The sequence below is a fragment of the Pongo abelii genome, chromosome 6 (genome assembly GCF_028885655.2).
Source record: "Pongo abelii isolate AG06213 chromosome 6, NHGRI_mPonAbe1-v2.0_pri, whole genome shotgun sequence".
NCBI classification, from domain to species: domain Eukaryota; kingdom Metazoa; phylum Chordata; class Mammalia; order Primates; family Hominidae; genus Pongo; species Pongo abelii.
This window is the reverse complement of record NC_071991.2, coordinates 77,415,226-77,438,599: the sequence shown is the minus strand read 5'-3', so window position 1 is coordinate 77,438,599 and position 23,374 is coordinate 77,415,226. Positions and strand designations below refer to the sequence as shown.

The 23,374-nt window shown below is 35.8% G+C and overlaps 1 protein-coding gene across 4 annotated transcripts in view; it reads left to right on the top strand.

Annotated features, from left to right (window-relative positions):
• Nucleotides 1-23,374, top strand: part of GLCCI1 (glucocorticoid induced 1) — a 118,474-nt gene that overhangs the window by 15,354 nt on the left and 79,746 nt on the right. For all 4 annotated transcript variants that reach the window (XM_024249643.2, XM_054559451.2, XM_054559450.2 and 1 more), the window contains exon 2: nucleotides 19,652-19,803. In XM_024249643.2, the coding sequence (XP_024105411.1) occupies nucleotides 19,652-19,803 (152 nt within the window). The remainder of the gene's footprint in view (nucleotides 1-19,651; nucleotides 19,804-23,374) is intronic.

The window sequence follows — 23,374 nt, the reverse complement described above, 5'->3', positions numbered from 1 at the left end:
ATTTTTAAATTTTTATAGAGACGTGGTCTCCCTATGTTGCCCAGACTGGTCTCGAACTCCTGGGCTCAAGGAATCCTCTCACCTTGGGCTCCCAAACTGCTGGTATTACAGAGCTACCAGTGCTGACCCTGAATCTGTTATACTTAGAGAAACTAAACCATCCACGCCCAAAATTTGGTGGGCTCTTCAAATTAAAAATTCTGATGTTTTTATAGTCCCTCCTAAAGACTGTGGTAATACTGAGCTCCAAGTAAGGAGAATGTGAATTATTTATTAATTTGAACTTCATCGTAATGTAAAAACTTTAAACTGTAAAGCAGATTTTGAGGTGGTTATCTGCTCTACACAATATCTAACTTATGTGCAAGTAAAATGGTCCAATTTACAAAATGTTATTTACGCAAACTTTTTAGGAAGTCAGTTACACAAGGTTGAGATTCATCTGAGGTTGTAAAAACATATTAACTGAATACTGTAATTTCTCATTGCTGAATAAAATGTTCTACTGAGATTTAGCAAAATTAATACCCTAAGAAGCTATTATAAATGAACATGAATACATCTTTTCCATTCCCTTTCTAGTATGAGTTTTACAATTCTGAGGAATGTGGTATTCAAATAACCCCTAAAAGGGAAAGAACTCGTATATACTAATGATTTTCTCACATTTCTGTGAAAAGATATGCTTATATTGGATAAATATCCCAATACTTTTTCTGGAATATTTTGTCCTTATTTTAAAAAGTATTACTTCAGTTATAATTCCCTAGGAAATTATTCCTAACCAGCTTCATATTTCTGTCCTTCTTCCAAGAAAAACTTTCACGAAACATTCTACTCTTGTCACTGTCAGGGGGACAGAGCAATAAATAAGCATAATTAGACTACAAATATGGTTAGTGCTGTAGATTATGATTTTATGTATAATTGTATATTTCTACAGGCTGATTTTAATTTATTGTTTTTGTATATACTTAAGGACCAAGGGAAATGTGTGTATATGTATGTGTATGAGAGCGGGAGGGAAGGAAGGAGGGAGAGAGGGAGAAAGAGAAAGAGAGCAATGGCATGCGCACCCTACACATTCCTTTTTCAGCAGTCACTGGATAATCCCTGGCTCCTGACATTTTCTCCATACAGAGTAGAGGTTCATGATCACTTTTTCATAATACTTTAGGTAATTTTAATATACTGAGGGATAGTGACTTAGGATTTGCTCACTTCGTATAAGATAAAACCAATGATGGGCACACATTTACCTGTGTAACAAACCTGCACGTCCTGCACATCTATCGTGGAACTTTAAGTTAAATTTAAAAAAACCAGTGAACACCCAACTAGACATATTCCTGAATGTCTTCCTTGTGATTCAGGGGAAGTTTACTATTTATAGTGTTATATTTCCTTCTCGGAAGCATTTCTTCAATGCTGAACACCTTGACTGAACTGTTTACCTCAGAGTTATTTGGTAAGGTGTAAGTTTGTTGTGTGTGGATTTGGAGAAAAATCAGTCAGTTTAGATATAAATCCTTTCTTCTGCATCATATAATATAGTTTTAGAATGGCAGTCCTGTTATCTGTAGTTTAATTTTCTTAAGAAATGTATCAATTTTCTCTGCTGGGTTTGGTTTTATAATTTTTGAGCGGAAGATTATGTTGGTATTTAAATTCAAACTTGAAACAAGCATTGAAAAGTGTAATTACTGCATTTCCATTGGCTGGAAATGAGTATTTTTATAGTTGGTACCTGTGTATGGCAAGTTAAAACAGACACCCTTACACATTCTACAAGTTTACAAATCTGAATTTTTTAAAGTATCATTATAACTGTCTTTGGATGTTTTGCTCATGGTTTTTATCTTCTTCTTGATCCCGTTACCGTCTGTATAAAAAGTTTTAAAGTGTATTCAATCTAGTTTTCACAAAATAGAATATATCATATGCTCTTAGTACAGGAATTCGTATTCAATTTACATGCTTTGAAAAAGTGACCTAGTGTGGCCAGGCGCAGTGGCTCCTGCCTGTAATCCCAGCACTTTGGGAGGCTGAGGCAGACGGATCACGAGGTCAGGAGATGAAGACTGTCCTGGCTAACACGGTGAAAACCTGTCTCTACTAAAAATACAAAAAATTAGCCGGGGGCGGGTGGCGGGCACCTGTAGTCCCAGCTACTCGGGAGGCTGAGGCAGGAGAATGCCGTGAACCTGCTAGGCGGAGCTTGCAGTGAGCCGAGATCACGCCACTGCACTCCAGCCTGGGTGACAGAGCGAGACTCTGACTCAAAAAAGAAAAAAAAGAAAAAGTGACCTAGTGTATTTTTCTGTGTTACTGAGAATAAAACTAATAAAATTCAACAAATTTTACTCTATATAATTGCAAGTTTGAGTCATGTGTTTTAAAGATTCATATGTAATAAGATATGATTAGAAGCATAGTTATCAAGGTAAGAGTATTGAATGATTTAAATTTACACTCAGAGACTTGGTACAGAAATGGAGTTGGTTTCTTCATTTATTGGCATGATGGTTCCAGCCTTTATGGTTAAGAGATATTCAGACCTAGAGTGTCATTGGATTGAGTTCTTACTTCCTACTAGTATAATCTTTGACTTTTTCTCCTCACTCCTTTCTCCCATCCTTCTGGTCACTATATCTTGTCTTACCTCCTCAGAATTATCTCCTGAACATGGTGGGGTTTTTTTGCATTCTTTCCATGTCCTAATTATTACTTCTTGCTTGGACTTTTGGAATTGTCACCTCTTAAGTCTTTTCCCATGCCAATTGTCTTGCATCTTTAATGTAATCATTATACTGCTATAAGCACAGTCTTTCTTTAAAAACAAAACAAAACAAAAAAACCCCACAAAAACTGGTTTTAATGAAAGATTTCTGTTGGTTCCTTGGTGAATTAGGGGTAAAAGACTCATCTCACTATCTTCCACTGTGTACCTTGTGTTCCTGCCAAACTGAACTCACTTTCTTTGGGTATATTTTTCCTGTCAGGAATACTTGTGCCTCTAATATACATGATTTTTGCCTGAAAACCCTAACTGTTCTTTGCAAACAGCTTTCAAATATCATGCATCTCTGCAAAATATTCCTAACGTTTCCAGGTAAAGAGAAGTGTGGCTTTCTTTGAATATTCAAAGCACTCTATTTACACCTTTACATTGTACTGTCACTATTTAAGACACTTGTCATCTCATCTGAAATGTCAGTTTCTTGAGGGCAGGAATTCTGGACTGTTTAGGATCTCGTTGCCCACCAAATGTATTTCTCTACTTGAATGTTTCTATTTCACTCTAACACATTGCCTGACATTTTACTACTTAGAGATCCTTTTGAGTTGACAGTCATTTATTGATTGATTATTGGCAGAGTCTCGCTCTGTTGCCCAGACTGGAGTGTAATGGCATAATCATAGTTCACTGTAACCCCAGACTCCTGGGCTCAAGCGATCCTTCCACTTGAGCCTCCCGAGTAGCTAGGACTACAGGTGCATGCTGCCATGTCTGGCTAATTTATTTTTTATTTTTTTAGAAATGGGGTTCCACTATGTTGTTCAGGCTGTTCTTAAACTCCTGGCCTCAAGTTATCCTTCCGCCTTGGCCTTTAAAAGAGCTGGGGTTGCAGGAGTGAGCCACCATTTTATTTTTTAAAATGCATATCTCTGAAAAGATATTGAAACTCACTATCTTTGTATGAATTAGTTCAATTATATTATTTTCCTCATGATATTAAATTGAGAACAACAGTACCAAGATAATGGGAGTCTTCTTGGAGATGAGACGGGAGTGATGGACATAATGCTTTTTGGAGAGTAAGTAGTAGTCTTTCAGTAAGATGATGTTTGGAATATGAGAATATAGTCTTTCATCTCCATATGGCCCCAAATCCCAAAACCTAGAACTAAGGCAGCACTGGAGTCTCTGTTGATAAGAGTTTACCGTTTACAATAAGGTTTTTGTGGTTAAGTCTATGTTAAAAGGATCCAGAAAGTTCAACTAGTGTTATGTGTTTTCATGCTGATGACCAAAGAGTTGTTTTTTTTTTTTTTTTACTATCAGGTGTATTGTTATTAGTAGATACTTAGTATCATCAGTTTGAAGTTACATACCACCTTCCTTTGACAAATCTTAAGAACTTTCGAATAAGTTATGAGAGTCCTGACCATCCTTTAAGGAAAACAGTGCACTCCTCTAAAAACCTATTCAAAGAGGTCACCTTGGGGAATTATATATGCTTTCTGGTCTTTTTGAAGTCCTTTTTTTTTTTAAATGTCTTTGGAGAATTTCGTTTAGAATACTCTTGGAGTGAATCTGTCTTTTAGGGGTAGATACGACTTTTGAAAATAACCAAATGTCATTAAGAACCTAATGTGGAGAGTAAGGTAGGTGATTAAGTTAGATTATCTTATTTATGGTGACAGATTATGATGGTTATGCAGTAAGAGTCACTTTAAAATTTGGGCAGACTGTCTCCCAGAGTAATTTAGACAAATAGAGTTATTAATAATACAAAAAGTCTTCTATAGTAGACTCCTGTATGTTCACCTAATCCTCTTTTCTCTCCCTCTTGTCTCCCTCTTTTCTCTCCCTCTACTTCTAGGCTGTAATTTCTGGCCCCCTTTGCAGTTCTGTATTTTTTTCTTTGCTGATCTCTGCTGCAGTTAGATAAGGCTAAATGATAAAGAACACTTTCATCCTTGTTCAACTTAAAAATTCTTATTTGGTCCTCCTCGTTCTTTCTTTTCCCTCATCTGCCGACTGAATGCAGAGAATCTAGTAAAGGACTCTGACCAAGGCCCTAATGAAATGGTAGAGCCATAAGATGAATGAAGTCTGAATCCCTAAATGATCAAGTGAAAAGCAATCTTGTCAGTCAGAAAATACATATTGGGCTTTTATTGTGATAAGGCACTAATTTTTTATGAAAATAAAGCTATAATTTTAAATTGTAGTGGCTAGCATTACCACCCTTACTGTACTTTAGAGTTTGAAGAAGGTAGTCCACTAGCTGATGCTATTGGAGCCACCTTGAAAATTAACCTTGAGAGTTCCTCTCTTTCCTTATCTAATCTGTCACATTGGCAAGTATGGTTAATTTGTGTTGGCAGTGCATCTGTCAATGCAAGAGACACTCCATCAACCTGTTCTATTTTTGTGTTTGTAAAATGTCAGAGCATAGAAATCATAGTCTTTTATATAAATGAGGAAAATAGAATGACAATTGGACCTGAATTCAAGTTGTTTTTTTCACTGTCTTGTACTTTATTCACAGTGATTTTAGATGAGCCTCACATAAAGAATATTAACGAGAAATATGGAGCTATTCTACTTGAGGCTCTTCCCAAAAGTCTGCTTTGGTAAAGAGGTCTAGAATACATGCCAGGCGATTTTAAATTTTTGAATATTTATTTCATAGTAAAGGCTAAGGAGACCACTTGTGATAGCCACAAGTTTAACAACTGTTCTGTAAGTAGATATACTAGGTGTCAGATAAATGAAAATATGACAACATTCTTGTTTTTTAGGAACATACCTCCTGGCAGATAAGTCTTGCATTAATCATTTAAGTGCAAGGTAAACATATTTTGATTGTTAGTTTTTTTCCTCTCTTCTCTCATTCTAAAGTGAAAGTAAAATAGCTGAGATATAGGTGAAAAGAGAGACAGATGCAAGTGTGTGATGGGACATCTCCATGAGAAATAAGTGAGCTACATTATTTATAATGCTCTGAACATGCGTAGTTCAGCTCTTGTCACCTGTTAATACTAAACACATAGAAAGGATTTTAAAAATGTAATCAGAAGTGAAGGGAGAGAGAAAGGAGAGAAAAAAATCCATTGGAGCCACCTGGCTTGGTGTGGTTTTGTTTTCCTCCTACTTTGAGATGAGTCCAGTACATCTGGAGGTATTATTCAGTTTTGTATTCCAAATGCCCCAGCTATTCTAGGTATTGTTAATGAATCAGGCTGTATCTAAAACTATCATCTGAGATTAATTCACTCATTTCTTGGGCAATTAGGGTGAACAGTGCTCTTTGTTTGTTGAGGAGAAAAAATTAAATACAGTAAACACTAAAACTTTGTGACTGTAGTCTGTTTGTATCGCCTGGACCATGCCATTTTGACTAAAGCACAGTTTAATCGGTAATATCAATTGACTCTTTTTGACGAAGATAATAATGCCCAGTTTTGTGGCTATTTTAGAAAATAAAGCATAATGCTATCCTCCAATATTTTATGACACTTTGCCCTACACTTATTTATGCTGCTGGTTGTTTTATTTCTTCAGTTGCTCTCAATCCTTGGCAAAACTTCCTGGCAATCTTTTATGCACAATATTTGTAGAATTGTTGAGGTGAAAGGTGTTCTGTGTATGCAGACATAGTGTTTTACTGTGTTGTGTTTTTTTCACTCGTGGCCTCTACAAAAGTGTGATTTCTGTAAGACATTTTCCTTCAGGATATTTTCTGCAGCTTTTGGCCATTTCCGACTTTATGAAGCTCTCAATTTTTGATAAACTACTGCTTTACAGCTACATATTTGATTCTTTGGTGTCAATATATGAAAGTAAATGCTAGAATAAACATCTGTGTTTCTGTATTTCTGAAGCCTTCATTCTGTTGAGTCTATTTATTCTGGGTTTACTCTAGAAAAGTGTAGCTAGTTGTGTTTCCTAGTAAACAACATATTCACCATTGCTGGATTTGGGGACACAATGTTGGGGTGGGGAGAATACAGCTTGTAAGCTATATTTAATTTACTAGATTATTTTGCATTGAGCAAATCAGTGGTATCCAGACATATTTCAGTACAGATTTCTATTTATCATTTGCTTTGCAGCAGTAGATTAGCTTGGATGGAAATCATACCTTACTCAGGTTAAGTAGTTACTCTTTTTCCTAGGCCTTTCCCCTTAATCTCTTCTACATTTAACCATGGATTTAACTCTTCACCCTATTACTAGACAGTTACGAGCTAATTTGTAGTTATTACATGAGCAAAGTGTTTAAGTGCATGAATCTTTTGTTTATAAATTGTATGTTAAAATATATTTGGATTTGGAATTCTACTTTTCAGTTTAGATATCATGAGAAGGGCTATTCACTTGTCTAGGAGACTTGTGTTTTCTGTATTATATTTAGCTGTTCTTTATTCAAATAGGAGATAAGAATGCTGATAATTTTCCAAGGAAGAATGTTACTTTTCAGAATTAGAGGAATTATAGGCATACAGCTATCTAAATACATTATTTTACATGACATAATTTGATTGTCCTTTTGTAGAGATTCCATAATATTAATAGCCATAATCAGCTTTTTCTTGGCCTTGAAAATAATTTTAGGGATGCTTTATTCTTTATTAACGTGTCCAGTAGATGGTAAGGTGGTGTGGAAGGAACCTGGTTATTCTCTTTGTTCCGTAAGAGGCCCTTCTAGATTTACCTCATTGCAAGGAGAAGATCTTCCTCAAGGCTTCTTTCTTTTCTACGTGGCTCTTCTTCAACCCCCTCAGTCCATTATCCCATCATTTCTCATGGTAAATATCTTTCTCCGTAAAAGGAACTACTATTTCTTAATCCCTTCCTGGTTCTTGCTATAGACTTCCATAGGATGCACTTGGAACTTTGTGAGTGTCAGGCTTGGAGGGAGAGAATAGGCAAAAACCTATTGATGGTTTTAGTGTGAATCCTCCAATTTCAGTTACTTTCCCCTCTAGATTGAGCAGGAGCTGATTTCTTTACTAGGTTACTTAGGAAGAAAACTTACCTCTCTAAGGCTAGCCAATTCAACGACGTTGGAGGAATGTTAGAATTTATTTTTTCTTTCTTTCTTTCTTTCTTTCTTTCTGTCTGTCTGTCTCTCTCTCTCTCTCTCTCTCATATATATCTGGCTCTAGAAGGAATTTAATAACTCACATTTAGTTATAGGACATTCTGGAAATTTATAGTCTTAAATTCAAATGTGTTGAGAGGGAAACAATATAATTTTACTATCCTTCTATGGTCACTTATTTCATTTAGTGGTGGAAGACTTGCTCATAGAGATACTGAACATACTGCTGCTCTTTTCCCCTTCAAAGGTGCTGGCTCAATGACTCACACCTTCCACCAGTTCTTATGTTAATTCCTTTCCAGGCTTTTGATTGAAGAGCATTCTCTAATAGATTTTCAGGAAAGACTCATAGGAATAATATTCCATAAGTTCTTGCTAGTTATGTAGCAAGAACTCAGATATAGTTTTTTTAATCTGTGGCCTTTATACTTGAAGGTCACTTTAGCTTTATCAAATATATTTGATATGTTGATTATTTTCCCCAGATATAAGTATGTCCTTTCAGTATGTCCTTTCAAGTTATCTTTTATTTTAGGAGAGTTTTTAAAATTATAGTTTTTAGTATTTTTTGTTTTGTTCCTTTGGTCATTTCTTGAGGGACTCCTGTTATATGCATATGTTGGACCTTCTTTGCCTATGTTACATATTACTTTCTTTTGAAATCTTGTCTCTTCATTTTTTTAATTCTGTAGTTTTTTTCTTAACCATTTCCTGTTCCTGTTAAGGCATTATCCATTGTGTTTATTCATTCTTGTGTTTCTTGTAACTTAGTCTTCATCCCTAAAATAAGTTTTGATATCTTTTCAAAGTTTTTCCTGAGTTTGATCACCTCTATTTTCATATCTTCCTTGCTGTCAAACACATCATTTCTGAGTATTTTTTAAGTAATGAGGTTTTTCATCACTGTTGTCATTTAAAAAAGGATTTTTAGCTTACTTTGAAATATTAGGTCACAGTTTTCATCTTATGTGGGCATGTCTTTCTGGCATGCTTTCATTATTCATAGGGACATCTTTTATTCTTTGTATGCTTTTATTCCCTTACAATAACTTTAGGAAGAATCTGCTATTTTCTGTTGTTCATTTTTTTTAAGTAAAATGAATTTTTTTGTACTTTTAAATAGGGTAGATAGTTCATGATACCATTTCTGTCTTCAAGGCTCTAGTGCTCCCACTCTTATTGTTTTTGTAAAATGACTTCTAAAAAAATTCTCGATTCTGCTCTCTTCCTGACTCCATTGTCCAACTTTTTCTCAACCTTCTTTTCTTTGCTTCTGTCTGCTCAATTTTGGTTAGACTCTCAGTAATTTCTCTTTACTGTTGGATTCCATGTTGGAAGTGGTTCTTTTTTGTTAGATTTGAGCATAGCCATATTGCTCTAGTATCTCAGACTTTATTGAGTTGATGTCCTCTTGCCTTCACTTGCAAATCAGATTGTGTGGAATCCCCTCTCAATTTGGCTACTATTCTAGATTGGCCCTTTACATTTACCCATTAGTGAATTGTGTTCTCTGGACCATCAGAAGCCTGGGTACATTCCTTTGCTGTCTCTCACACAGATGCTGATACCACTATGGCCCAATACTTTTTTATGCTTTCTCCCAACTCACTTATATTTGGTGTTTTGTGGAGATACTTTGTGATTTTATTATGTTGTAGATGCCAATACTCCTTGACTTACAATGGGGTTACATCCTGAAAAAAAAAGAAAATATTTTAAGTCAAATATGCATTTAATACCCCAGTAAACCCATTGTAAAGTCAAAAAATTGTGAGTCAAACTGTAAGTCCAAATGCTTCTTGACTTAGGTATGATGGGCTTATATCCTGATAAACACATCATAAAGTCAAAATTCTAAGTTGAAATATCATAAATGTGGAACCATCTGTATTGTCCTTGAATCTTTTGTTTGGCTATTGTCTTCATCTGTTTTGTATTGCTATAGCAGAGTGTCACAGACCAGCATGGCCAACATAGTGAAACCCTGTCTCTACAGAAAATACAAAAATTACCCAGACATGTTGGTTCATGCTTGTAATCCCAGCTACTTGGGAGGCTGAGACATGAGAATCACTTGAATCTGGGAGGCAGAAGTTACAGTGAGCCAATAACACACCACTGCACTCCAGCCTGGGTGACAGAGTGAGACTCTGTCTCAAATAAATAAATAAATAAATAAATAAATAAAGTAGCTATAGAATATTATAGCTAGTTTATAAAATTTTCAGACTCAGGGTTAAATTATTTAATGAAATTAAACTATTAAAATCTAAATTTAACTTACATATCAGAGCAGTCTGATTTTCTTTTTTGTGAAAGTGGCAGAGTAAAATTAATTCATTTTTCACAATTCCGGAGAGTGGGAAGTACAGTATCAAGGTACTAGCATTTGGTGAGGGTCTTCATGCTATGTCATCCCATGACAGAGGTAGAAAGGCAAGAGAGCAATAGAGGGTTGACCTAGCTCTTATAACAACCTGCTCTTGTAATAACATTAATGCATTCATGAAGGCAGAGCCCTCATGGCCTAATTGCCTCTTGTTGGTCCCAACTCTTAGTACCATCAGAGTGGCAATTAAATTTCAACATGAGTTTTGGAGGGGACATTCAAGTGTAGCACTTTTCTTCATTGCTATCTGTCTGTCGTTAAAATCTATTCTACCAGCATCTTCATATTGTTGGAATACGTTGACAAAACTTTTATATAAGGAACTGTCTTGAATATTGACTTTATTTAATGGACAGAAAATGCTACATATATTACATAGATATACATAGAGATACACACAAACACACACACACACACACACACACACACTCTCTCTCTCTCTCTCTCTCTCTCTCTCTCCATATTTGTCCAGGTAATGGTTTCACTTAATACACTAACAGTGTTTGTGTTTGCATATCAGTGTTTGAAGTGAAACTGTTATGTGGACAAATAGGGAGAGCATGTGAGTGTATGTGTTTGTGTTTTGTGTATGTGTGTGTATTTCTCTATGTATGGACATCAATCCCAAGTAAAAGCAAGTGAAAAATTTTAGTAGTATCCTCTACTAGAAGAGTGAATATTTTTCTGTTACCTTTATTTCTTATTAAATAAAAAGCAAATTTTGAGGGAAAATGCTTTTTCCTATGTGTCATTATATTGAGGAAATTATTCCCTACTTTAATTATCAAGGTGTTTGACCAATAATATTAGTTAGCACTTTAGGAGGCCGAGGTAGGCAAATCATTTGAGCCCAGGAGTTCCAGACCGTCCTGGGCAATATGGCAAAACCCCATCCTCTACAAAAAATACAAAAATTAGCTGGGCGTGGTAGCATGTGCCTGTAGCCCCAAATACTCGGGAAGCTAAGGCAGGAGGATCATCTGAGCCTGGGAGATCAAGGCTGCAGTGAGCCGAGATCGTACCACTACACTCTAGTCTGGGCGACAGAGCAACCCAAATGTCCATCAGTGATAGACTGGATTAAGAAAATGTGGCACATATACACCGTGGAATACTATGCAGCCATAAAAAAGGATGAGTTCATGTCCTTTGTAGGAACATGGATGAAGCTGGAAACCATCATTCTCGGCAAACTATCGCAAGGACAAAAAACCAAACACCGCATGTTCTCACTCATAGGTGGGAATTGAACAATGAGAACACTTGGACACAGGAAGGGGAACATCACACACCAGGGCCTGTCGTGGGGTGGGGGGAGGGGGGAGGGATAGCGTTAGGAGATATACCTAATGTAAATGACGAGTTAATGGGTACAGCACACCAACATGGCACATGTATTCATATGTAACAAACCTGCATGTTGTGCACATGTACCCTAGAACTTAAAGTATAATAAAAAATAATAAATTTTAAGTTCAATTAAAAAAATAAAAATGAAAAAAAGGGAGCCCATTTTGTAACCTTTATTGTTGTGCTGTTGTTAAAAACAGTTTTTCTTTATAAATTGAGATGTAATAGTGACTCTGTCTCATTTGGTAAAAAATTTTCTAAGCTTTGGTGCTTTAACTGGAAGTTAAATTCACAGAATTTTGTGAAATGTTGTTTTCTGATTAGGAATATTTGTGTTCCTTTTTCTTACAAATATGACTTTCCACCTTTGGTCAGTTATTTTAGTTGTTTTTGTAGTTGCTAATACTTTGTGATTACTTCTTTAGTATATGAACTCATTAGTCATAGTGGATTTTAGATGTTTTGAATTTCATTAACAGAATTCATTTGAAATTTATAAGGCTGATGAATCTCCTTCTACTAATTGCTACTTTGCTAAAGTTCCTTAAAGGACTATCATTCTGCCACCTCCCAAAAAGATGAACTTAAAAAAATCTTTTGCCATATATATAATTAAAAAAAAAAAGTATTCCAAATATCAGAGCTCCGTCTTCATTTGTTGTGTACCTTTTCAGTGCTTGTTACCAGGCTTCTTGTAGCCAGATTAGTGAAGTTTTCTTTTCAACCTTGATGCAAAGATACTCCCTTGAGTTTTCTTTGAAAATAGACTGAAGGCCTCCTTCTAAATGTCTTAACTTATGTGTCATTTGACATAAGTTTATTGGGTGAGCTGTAACCTAGAGAATCATGCCTAAATAGCTGCCTGACTACATTTTTTGGTTTGTTTGTTTTTCCTGATGGACCTCAGGTTACAGAGTTTTGTCAGGCCTCATTTGGTCAGAAGCATGTTTGTTTCTCTTGTCAGCTTCTTGATTGGTTTCTTTCCAGATTCTGCAGGGCAGCCATATGGTCATTTCTGCATGTTTTCTAGATTGCTTCTGTGGCAGGGTTCCAGGTTTGGTTGATTAGTATTTCAGATTCTACCCACATCGAGAGAGCTTTTGTTTTGCTCTTTGGTTTTATTTCAGATAGCATATTCACAACTAGTATCCTTCCTGTCACTTATCTGAAGTTCATTTGAATTTGGTGATTTTATTTTATGTGGCCCATGTATTTGGCTAATGTTTCATCATTTTATATGCCAAGGAGGAAGACTATTAATGGCTGTTGAAGTGCTTAGATTATGCTACCTTAGGAAAACTAAATCTAGTAATGATTCTATTGGATGATAACTATTAATGTACATTAGATTGGGTAGAAAAACATACCAGTCACCTTTCCATATCTTGTATTCTCAGTTATTTTGTTACCTTTTTTAAAAAAAATTTATTTTGAAAATCATTGTCTATAACTGCGAGGCAAGGAGAAAATTACTTAATGTTAGTAGTGATAATACATTAAAAACTATAGCTTTCAAGGTATTCTCATTACAGAATTAATGAAGTAAATTTCTATTAATAAAATTGAGCTTTAGCAAATTTATGCTTAGCCTTAGTGAACCAATAGCAGGAAAATTCCTCACCTGTATTTATTTATGGCTATTTTTGATCTCAGGTAGATTAAGAACTATATCATTTCCAGATATTTTGAAGTTGAAGAAAAGCAATTTAATGTCTTGTATTCAGTCTGATCTTGATGAATTTGGTATTTTGATTTCAATGAAAGTTGAATTAATATGAATAAGTGAAGTTAAATATCATGAAAAACTCACTGACTACCTGTTAAAATAAAGGTTTTATAAAGTAGCTATAGAGGCTGGGCATGGTGGCTCACACCTGTAATCCCAGCAGTTTGGGAGGCTGAGGCAGGCAGATCACTTGAGGTCAGGAATTCAAGACCAGCCTGGCCAACATAGTGAGACCCTGTCTCTATAAAAAATACAAAAATTAGCTAGACATGTTGGTTCATACTTGTAATCCAGCTACTCGGGAGCCTGAGACACGAGAATTACTTGAACCTGGGAGGCAGAGGTTACAGTGAGCCGAGATCATACCACTGTACTCCAGCCTGGGTGACAGAGTGAGACTCTGTCTCAAATAAATAAATAAATAAATAAATAAATAAATAAAGTAGCTATAGAATATTATAGCTAGTTTATAAAATTTTCAGACTTAGGGTTAAATTGTTTAATGAAATTGAATTATTAAAATCTAAATTTAACATATATTAGAGCAGTCTGATTTAATTTTACTCTGGCACTTTCATTTTATAAGAGAACCTACTTTGTTTTTTTCAGACTTACATTTTTGAGGAGGTAGTTTTTTTTTTGTTGTTGTTGTTGTTGTTGAGACAGAGTCTCGCTCTTGTCACCCAGGCTGAAGTGCAGTGGCGCGATCTTGGCTCACTGCAACCTCTGCGTCTCGGGTCAAGCGATTCACCTGCCTCAGCCTCCTGACTGGCTGGGATTACAGTTGCCCTCCACCAGGCCCAGCTAATTTTTGTACTTTTAGTAGAGACAGGGTTTCACCATTTTGGCCAGGCTGGTCTCAAACTCCTGACCTCAGGTCATCTGCCCACCTCGGCCTCCCAAAGTGCTGGGATTACAGGTGTGAGCCACCGTGCAGGCTCAGGAGGTCGCTTTCATTGTAACTACTTTTAACTTTTATTTGCATGCAAAATACCTTGTTTGCGTGGTTGGGTCTTTTTCCAAAGATGCTGTAGTGTACTTTGTCTTTCTTACTTTCTAGTGTTCCTAAGCATTCTACCTTAGAGTGTTTTGTATTTAGGTTTTAAGGTTCTTATTGCCATGGCCAGAACTTAATTTATTAATAGCTACTGACCTTTTGAAGGAGCTGACTACATGTTTAAATTTATTAGATCTAAAAGTTTAGCTGCTTGTCACAGATTTCAAAGAATTGGTTGACTTTTTTGCAGCAGGATATTTTCTAGAGTGTATAGTCAAGCTTTTAATGTCTCTAAATAGGTTGTTGAATAGGTTGTTGCCCCCCGAAATTTATTTTTTGAGATACAGAAATAAAATATAATTTCTGTATTTTTATTTTTTATTTCCTACATATATATTTCTATTTTTCTGTTTTATAATATATAACATATTAGCAATATCATAGATATCCAGTTCATAAATAAGCAGCTACAGATTACTGCATGCCTATATATTTACCAATAGGGACACTTAGTAAAAATAATTTGAAGACCATAGTTCTGACAGAGTAGTTATAGAAAGTGAACACTAAGGGTAGAGCATGTGATCTTTTTAAAGAGATAGGTAAAGATTCAATGATTAAAAATATAATAAAAGAAAAATTAAGTAAATATAGAGTAAATAAGTAAAAGTATAGATTAGAATATTATTATACAGACCAAGGGACTCATTTATAGATTATTTATATATTTAACTCATTATAAAACATTAAAATGGGCTGAATATTGTGACTCACGCCTGTAATCTCAGCGCTTTGGGAGCCTAAGGGGAAAGGATTGGTTGAGGCCAGGAGTTTGAAACCATCTTCAGCAACACAGCGAGACCCCATCCCCACAAAAAATTTAAAAATTAGCCAGATGTGGTAGTGCACACCTATAGTCCTAACTACTGTAGAGCTGACGTGGGAGGATAGCTTGAGCCCAGGAGTTCCAGGCTGCAGTGAGCTATGATCATGCCGGTACACTCCAGCCTGGGCGGACGACAGAGCAATACCCTGTGTCTAAAAAGAACAAGGCTGGGAGTGGTGGCTTATACCTGTATTCCTAGTATTTTGGGAGGCCAAGGTGGGAGGATCACTTGAGCCCAGGAGTTTGAGACCAGCCTGGTCAACATAGTGAGGCCTCATCTCTATAAATTTAAAAAATTAGCTGGGTGTGGTGATGCACACCTGTGGTCCCAGCTACTCAAGAGACTGAGGCAGGAGGATCACTTAAGTCTGGGAGTTTGAGGCTGCAGTGAGCTGTGATCATGCCACTGTCCTCTAGCCCTGGGTGACAGAACTAGACAGTCTGTAGAAAACACAAATAAAATAAATTTAACACCACCCTTTCAAAAAAACCATTAAAATGGTTCCTATTGTTTATTTACTAAACTAAAAGGAGTTTTAATAATTAAATGGACTACATACAACTTTTCAGATTGCTTGGAGCAATTTAAGTAGAGGCTCAAGTTATTCACTTAGAATGGCGTTTTCTTATCTGGTTATAGCTGACCTTTATATAGGCCTTTTAAATTTAGAGGTCAACTGATAAGTGTCAGCTTTGCCTCTCAACAGTTTGTTGTCTTTTGTTTCTTCATGGTGGAAGGAATTTAAAGTAAACTTTAAAATTTTAAACAAATTACTATAAATCAGATAATGGGAGATGTCAATTTTCTGTTTCCTAGTGTTGCTAAAATTAGTAGGTATTGCCTTTATAACCAGGAAAAATATTCAAAAAGTTAATATAAATAACTTCTAGTAGTATTAATAGAACTAGAAACAGTTTATGTATCTTCAAAGTTACCTGTGATGTGGGGAGGAGGTAAAGATAAAGGGAGAAGAAACAAACAATAAAACAGAAAGCAATTAGCAAGGAAACATTCCAGAATAGGAAAAAATTACATGACAAATTAAACCAAATTTGTTATAACAATAAATATAAGTGGCATAAGCTCACCTTTTACAACCAGAAGGCTTGCTACAATGTTTTTTTCAAAAAGTATAAAAACATACTTTGTTTTATGATACACATAAAAAAATCTTTTAGGATGAGCATACCATGCAAATTAACAGAAAGAAAGCAGAAGGGGGTCATAATATTCAGTAGCATAAAATTTCAAAAATAATTAATGGGACAAATTATAATAGTGATGCATATAAGCTGTAATGTTGATGTCAAGAATCTATATGTACCCTTTACCATTATGTAATGGCCTTCTTTGTCTCTTTTGATCTTTGTTGGTTTAAAGTCTGTTTTATCAGAGACTAGGATTGCAACCCCTGCTTTTTTTTGCATTCCATTTGCTTGGTATATCTTCCTCCATCCCTTTATTTTGAGCCTACGTGCGTCTCTGCATGTGAGATGGGTCTCCTGAATACAGCACACTAATGGGTCTTGAATCTTAATCCAGTTTGCCAGTCTGTGTCTTTTAATTGGGGCATTTAGCCCATTTACATTTAAGGTTAATATTGTTATGTGTGAATTTGATCCTGACATTATGATGATAGCTGGTTATTTTGCCTGTTATTTGATGCAGTTTATTCCTAGCATTGGTGGTCTTTACAATTTGGCATGTTTTTGCAGTGGCTGATACCAGTTGTTCCTTTCCATGTTTAGTGCTTCCTTCAGGAGCTCTTGTAAGGCAGGCCTGGTGGTGACAGCATCTCTCAGCATTTGCTTATCTGTAAAGGATTTTATTTCTCCTTCACTTATGAAACTTAGTTTGGCTGGATATGAAATTCTGGGTTGAAAGTGCTTTTCTTTAAGAATGTTGAATATCGGCCCCCACTCCCTTCTGGCTGCAAATCAAAACCACAATGAGATACTATCTTATACCAGTTAGAATGGCAATCATTAAAAAGTCAGGAAACAACAGATGCTGGAGAGGATGTGGAGAAACAAGAATGCTTTTACACTGTTGGTGGGAGTGTAAACTGGTTCAACTATTGTGGAAGACAGTGTGGTGATTCCTCAAGGATGTAGAACTAAAAATACCATTTGACCCAGCGATCCCATTACTGGGTGTATACCCAAAGGATTGTAAATCATGCTACTATAAAGACACATGCACATGTATGTTTATTGCAGCACTATTCACAATAGCAAAGACTTGGAACCAACCCAAATGTCCATCAGTGATAGACTGGATTAAGAAAATGTGGCACATATACACCATGGAATACTATGTAGCCATAAAAAAGGATGAGTTCATGACCTTTGCAAGGACGTGGATGAAGCTGGAAACCATCATTCTGAGCAAACTATCACAAAGACAGAAAACCAAACACTGCATGTCCTCACTCATAGGTGGTAATTGAACAATGAGAACACTTGGACACAGGAAGGGGAACATCACACACCAGGGCGTGTCATAGGGTGGGTAGCTGGGAGAGGGGGATAGCATTAGGAGAAATCCCTAATGTAAATGACGAGTTAATGGGTGCAGCAAACCAACATGGCACATGTATACCTATGTAACAAATCTGCATGTTGTGCACATGTACCCTAGAACTTAAAGTATAATTTTAAAAAAAGGAAAAAAAAAGAATCTATATGTGCTAAATAATATAGAACTAAAATATAAAGGTCAAGAATGTGCAAAAAATAAAGAGAATTTTTAGAACTCAATAGTAGTTTAAAGCTTTTAGAGTACTCTTCTAAGTCTGTAACAGATAAAACTGATAATTATTCCTATATTCTATAATTTAATTCAATTGATATACAAGACAAGGAACTATATATTCTGAAAACAAAATATCTTCTCTGTAATTCATGAAACGTTTATAAAAAATGACCATGCTTTTGGTCACAGGGAAAATTTCAGGTAATTCCAAAGAGTAGAAATGGGTTCCATTAGATTCTCTGCCTTCAGTACAATACAATTAGAGCTAAAGTAATACAGGTAAAGAGGAAATCTGGTAATTTTCAGATCTTTTCTATCAATTCTTGGGTCAAAAGAAAAAATAAAAACTGCAGTTCTAAGCTATTATCTGCATGATATGATAACATGCATTTTCTTCTGTTTTTCTGGTAAACTATGTATTCTGATTTCAGGAAGGTAAAGGACAGCATTCAATAATAAATGTTTCTTCACCCTCTGTAAAGAGGAAGGCATTTTGTTTGATGTGAGATATGACTCTGAAAAGACTTAGCCTTGGGAACCTGTAAATCTGTTGGATTCTACCATAGAATGCACATTAGTAGTAAATTATTTAGGATGGATATATGGAGACTCCTCTATAGTTATCTGTGTAGATTTGGTGTTCAGTGTGATTAATTTTTAACAGAGATACTTGTGATACCCCTATGGGAAGGAGAAGTATCATAGTTTGTTATGGCAGATTGATTGAACTGTGTATAATGTCTATAGATTTTGGGTTATTTTTACCTCTGTCCCTTGTTTGCATCTCTTGTTCAGTATTCCTCTAGGCCTCAAATTCTTCGTCTGTGAATGAGGAAGTTGAATTAAAATATAAAGTTATTTATACATGTTATTTTTATATAGCTGTGAATAAATTCATTAAGTGAGTATTGAATGTTGTTTCCTATTTAGTCTGTAGGGTTTAAACTTATGCTCTGATGGAGGAGAGAAACAGGCTTAGGGTGCCATGAAAGCAGAGACAGGCAAGTATATCTTAGAAGGAAGGGGAGAGGAAAGGGCATTAGGGAAACTTTCGCAGAGGCAGTGTGACATCTGAACTGGTCTTGAAGATAAATGAGTTTGTCAAGTAAACAAAGAGAGTTCTAGGCTTAGGAAGTAGAATGTACAGAGGCAGAAAGAATGTATTTTACCTTTGGAAAAACACAGGCCATTCATGTGACGCTTAACATGGGCTTATGGAGTAGCAAGATATGAGACATTGAGGTATATGGCACCCAAATCGTGAAAGCTTATTATGTCATACTAAATAATATGGGCTTTAAATTAAAGACAATGACTAACCATGGAAATGTTTTCTATTTGGGTATGACACTGTAAAATTTAGTTGAAATGGATACAGGGATAGCAGTTAGAAAACTGGCAGTTCAGGTGAGACATGAGTGGGAGTCTTAATTAAAATAATGGCAATGAGATGATATGCAGATTTATATAAAATGGATAGGCTTCATAGGGTCTGTGGGAGCCCTGGAAATGTATGTGAGATTTAACATGAATGTATTTTCCTTGGGACATGGTTCATACATTTCATCTGATCATACAACAGGGCTATTAGTGTAAATATATATATCATGGGGAAAACTGACAGGATGACATTCCACAAACTATGAAGTTAAATAACTTTAAATTTTATTTTATTCACTAATGACTAATCTTTTTTTTTACTTTCTATAGCGGACAGGGCAAAATCTCAGCAAGTTCGGACCTCTAGTACAATAAGGCGAACCTCCTCTTTGGATACAATAACAGGACCTTACCTCACAGGACAGTGGCCACGGGATCCTCATGTTCACTACCCTTCATGCATGAAAGACAAAGCTACTCAGGTAAAATAAGGAAATCAAAATCAGCTTATTACCCTGTACTTCTTCGGTTTTGATCACAGTAAAGAAAATGTAATATAATCAAATTTTCCCAAATTCGAAATACATCCAACCAAGGAAGAAAGGAAAAATCCATTGTTTTAAATAAACTTTGCAATAATTGTTTTTTGTCATCTGGGTTTTAGAAGTTTTGAAATTCTTTAATACTTAAATAGCACATCAGTCTATATTACATGGTTGTAGACATGTTGTAATTTTAAGAATTGCTTTCCAATAAAAATTAAAATGACTAGTAACCATTTTAGAAAATATAATTTTTTAAGAAGAGTTTGCACAGTTCTTGAAAATAATTTATAAAGTAGTAACAAATGCCTAATGAAATCTGTGTTGGAGAATTTATTTTTTTTTGGTTTGAAACCAAGACTAAAAGCCTTCAGAGGGAAATAGAAATTAACTGTCACATTTTCCCTGTTTTTGGAAGGATCTCCAAGCTTTTGATTTGAAAAGCTTTTCCTCCACATCAGAAAAAAAATCTGAAAACATCTTTATTCATGATTATCTGAGTTCTTGACCATACCTTCATAACAGTAGTCAATCAGCATTTATTGGCATAAAGAAGAATACTAAAAATATAAGAGATAGTCATTGGTTTTAAAAAACCTGCAGCACAGTTAGGTAGATAAGATACACATTTATAAAAATTGGTAAAAGAAGACAGTGTATAATTCGACGTTAGATGAATGGAGTATGTAAATGTGAGGGCATTCAAAGGAAAGAGAACATTTTGGGCTTTGTAGGTTAGAGTAATAGAATAATTAGAGTTTCATGTCTGAAGACTGAGGAAAAAGAGAGAGAGTTTTGGACATGATCTGTAAAACTCTGCTTCTCAGTTTTTGTCATTTTCTCAGGCAAGCTTGAAACTGTGAAATTGGCTTCTTCTTTATCATCTGTCTCATCAATTCTGTCCTTGTAATATTTTATGCTGCTCTACTCTTTTGATTTCCAGTCTTCATTTAGTGAGGAAGAGGATAAGTTTAATATGGCAGGCAGTGGAATTTCCAAATAGAAATAACTAGCAAAACTTAGAGGTGTGGGCCTGGACAGTTAGAGATCTGGACACAGATAATTAATTCAGAACCATCCTTCTAGGGGAGTTAGAGTCACAAATATGATAAAATGTAAGTATAGAAAATAAAATTTAAAAATAATTTAAAAAAGAAAAAAGAAAATTAAAAAAATGTAGTTATAAAGTATGAAAGAAGAAGGTCAAGTGATGGAGGACTTAGTTTTTGGAAGGGTACACACACACACAAGAAAAAAACTAATATATTCATCTGAAAGCAGCAAGAGGAGGAGGGAGTTAATATTTATTAACTATGTACCATGTACTGTTTGTTTTATAACCTGTTTCATTTAATTCTCACAAGACCATTGCAACATTACACAGATGGAAAAGCAGTCACTCAGGGAACTTAAATGATTTATCTAGGAGCACAGAGCTAGAAAGTGTTGGAGCCAGATTTCTAACACAGGCTAATCTATTAACTAATATGAGCTCCATTTTTATTATTATTAAACTGGGATTATAGGATAATACAAACATACATATGTATGTATGTACCTAGTGCTGTGACACTGCACTAAAAAATGGTAGCTATTCTTTTTAGATTACCAAACCAACATATGAAATGAATGCTATGTGCTGACACTATCCAGAGGGAAACATTATCTTGTGTTTTTTTTTTTTTTTTTTTTTTTTCCTGAGACAGGAGTTTCTCTCTTGTTGCCCAGGCTGGAGTGCAATGGCGCGATCTCAGCTCACTGCACCCTCCGCCTCCCAGGTTCAAGCGATTCTCCTGCCTCAGCTTCCCGAGTAGCTGGGATTATAGGTGCCTGCCACCATGCCCGGCTAAGTTTTTGTACTTAGTAGAGATGGGGTTTCACCATGTTAGTCAAGCTGGTCTGGAACTCCTGACCAAAGGTGACCCACCTGCCTTAGCCTCCCAAAGTGCTGAGATTACAGGCATGCGCCACCACGCCTGGCCCAGAAACATTATCTTATTTGCTCTTCACGAAAATTCTGAAAAAGAAGAGAAGCCAGAGGAAGAGTGAAAGGCTAGGTGAAAAACTGGAATAGTGAAGCCTTAGAAGTCAGAGGAGAAAGCTATTCTAAGAAAGGAAAAAATTGTTGACAGTATCAGATGCTGAAGAGAGGTCATGGTGATTAAGGACCAGATTTAGGGATCAGAGGCACATTGTCTTGGAGAGTGCAGTATTGGAGATAATGCTAGAGTAGGAGACCCTACTATTTGAGAGTTAAGAGAGTGATGTGGAGATAGAAGAAAAGAACGCTGGATATGTTTCTTACACATGTCTGATTTTTTATCTGTGCAGTGGGGTTAATAAAACCTAACCCATAATATTACTGTGTGATTAAGTATGATAATATTGAAGGTAAATTTGGCAAATACTATATACACATTTAAGTTATTAGTAGTATATGTAGACATGCCCACTTGTAACATTTGCAGGGTCTGCAGCAAATATAAAGGCCAATATACTATATGTATGTAAGTTAAATGAACAAATTATTGAGTAAAATACATTTTGTCCTCCCCCTACTACCCAATGACAAATAATCTTCATATGGACCTGGAAGATGAGGTGTAAACTAAGAATTCTCAGATTCTTCAGAGTTATCTGCTGGTATATGTCCACATGGGGCAGGCCCACCAGGCCCACTAGGCCCACCTTGTCTGAGCCTAAGTCCCATTCTCTTCCTACCCTGCAATCTATTCTGTACTTTAACCTGGCTTTACACATGCACTTGGACCCACCAGTCCTCACATTCAAGTGCCATCCTCAAAAAGCAAGAACCAGGGAATGGGTCTTCAGACCTTAGAAGCCAAGCCTATTGCTGTTTGTTCAGGAAATTCCCGGTTTTAGATTACCTGGAGTATATTCTACAGCCAGGCATGGGCTCATGACGTCCATGCTCTTTGCTCCCAAGGTCTCTTATCCCATGGGGAGGGGCATGGCTGCTAGAAGACCAGAGGAATTTCTCCTAAATTTTGAAGTCCAGGATAAGGGCTTGTCTGGCTTGCATCTATCTGGATGTAGGTCATTTATTTGAGAAGTTTGACATTGAAAAGAAGGTAAAATATAGGGCTCATTTTACAGATGAGGAACCTGAGGCTTAGAGAAGTGAAGTAATTTGTACATCATTACATAGCTGTACATTAATATGTACTACATACATATTACATCGTTAGGTAATATGTACGTAGTACGTATTAAGCGTGAGGACAGTGAACCCAGACCTGGCTGATTCTAAAGCGTTTCCTTTTTTTTCTTCAGCTGTCTATTGCCTTTTATGGCAACCACTAGCCACTAACCTGCTTCTTGCCTCACAAGCATAAGAAATGGTCTTTCCCTAACCATTTATTAGTTTAATTGAAGATACAGGAGATGAACATATGAGATACTTTTTATGGTGACATCCATTCCTCCTGGATTAACTGTTGAACTCTTAGGGTGGGAAGAAGTTGTTTTATTTATGTAGTAGAATTATGTA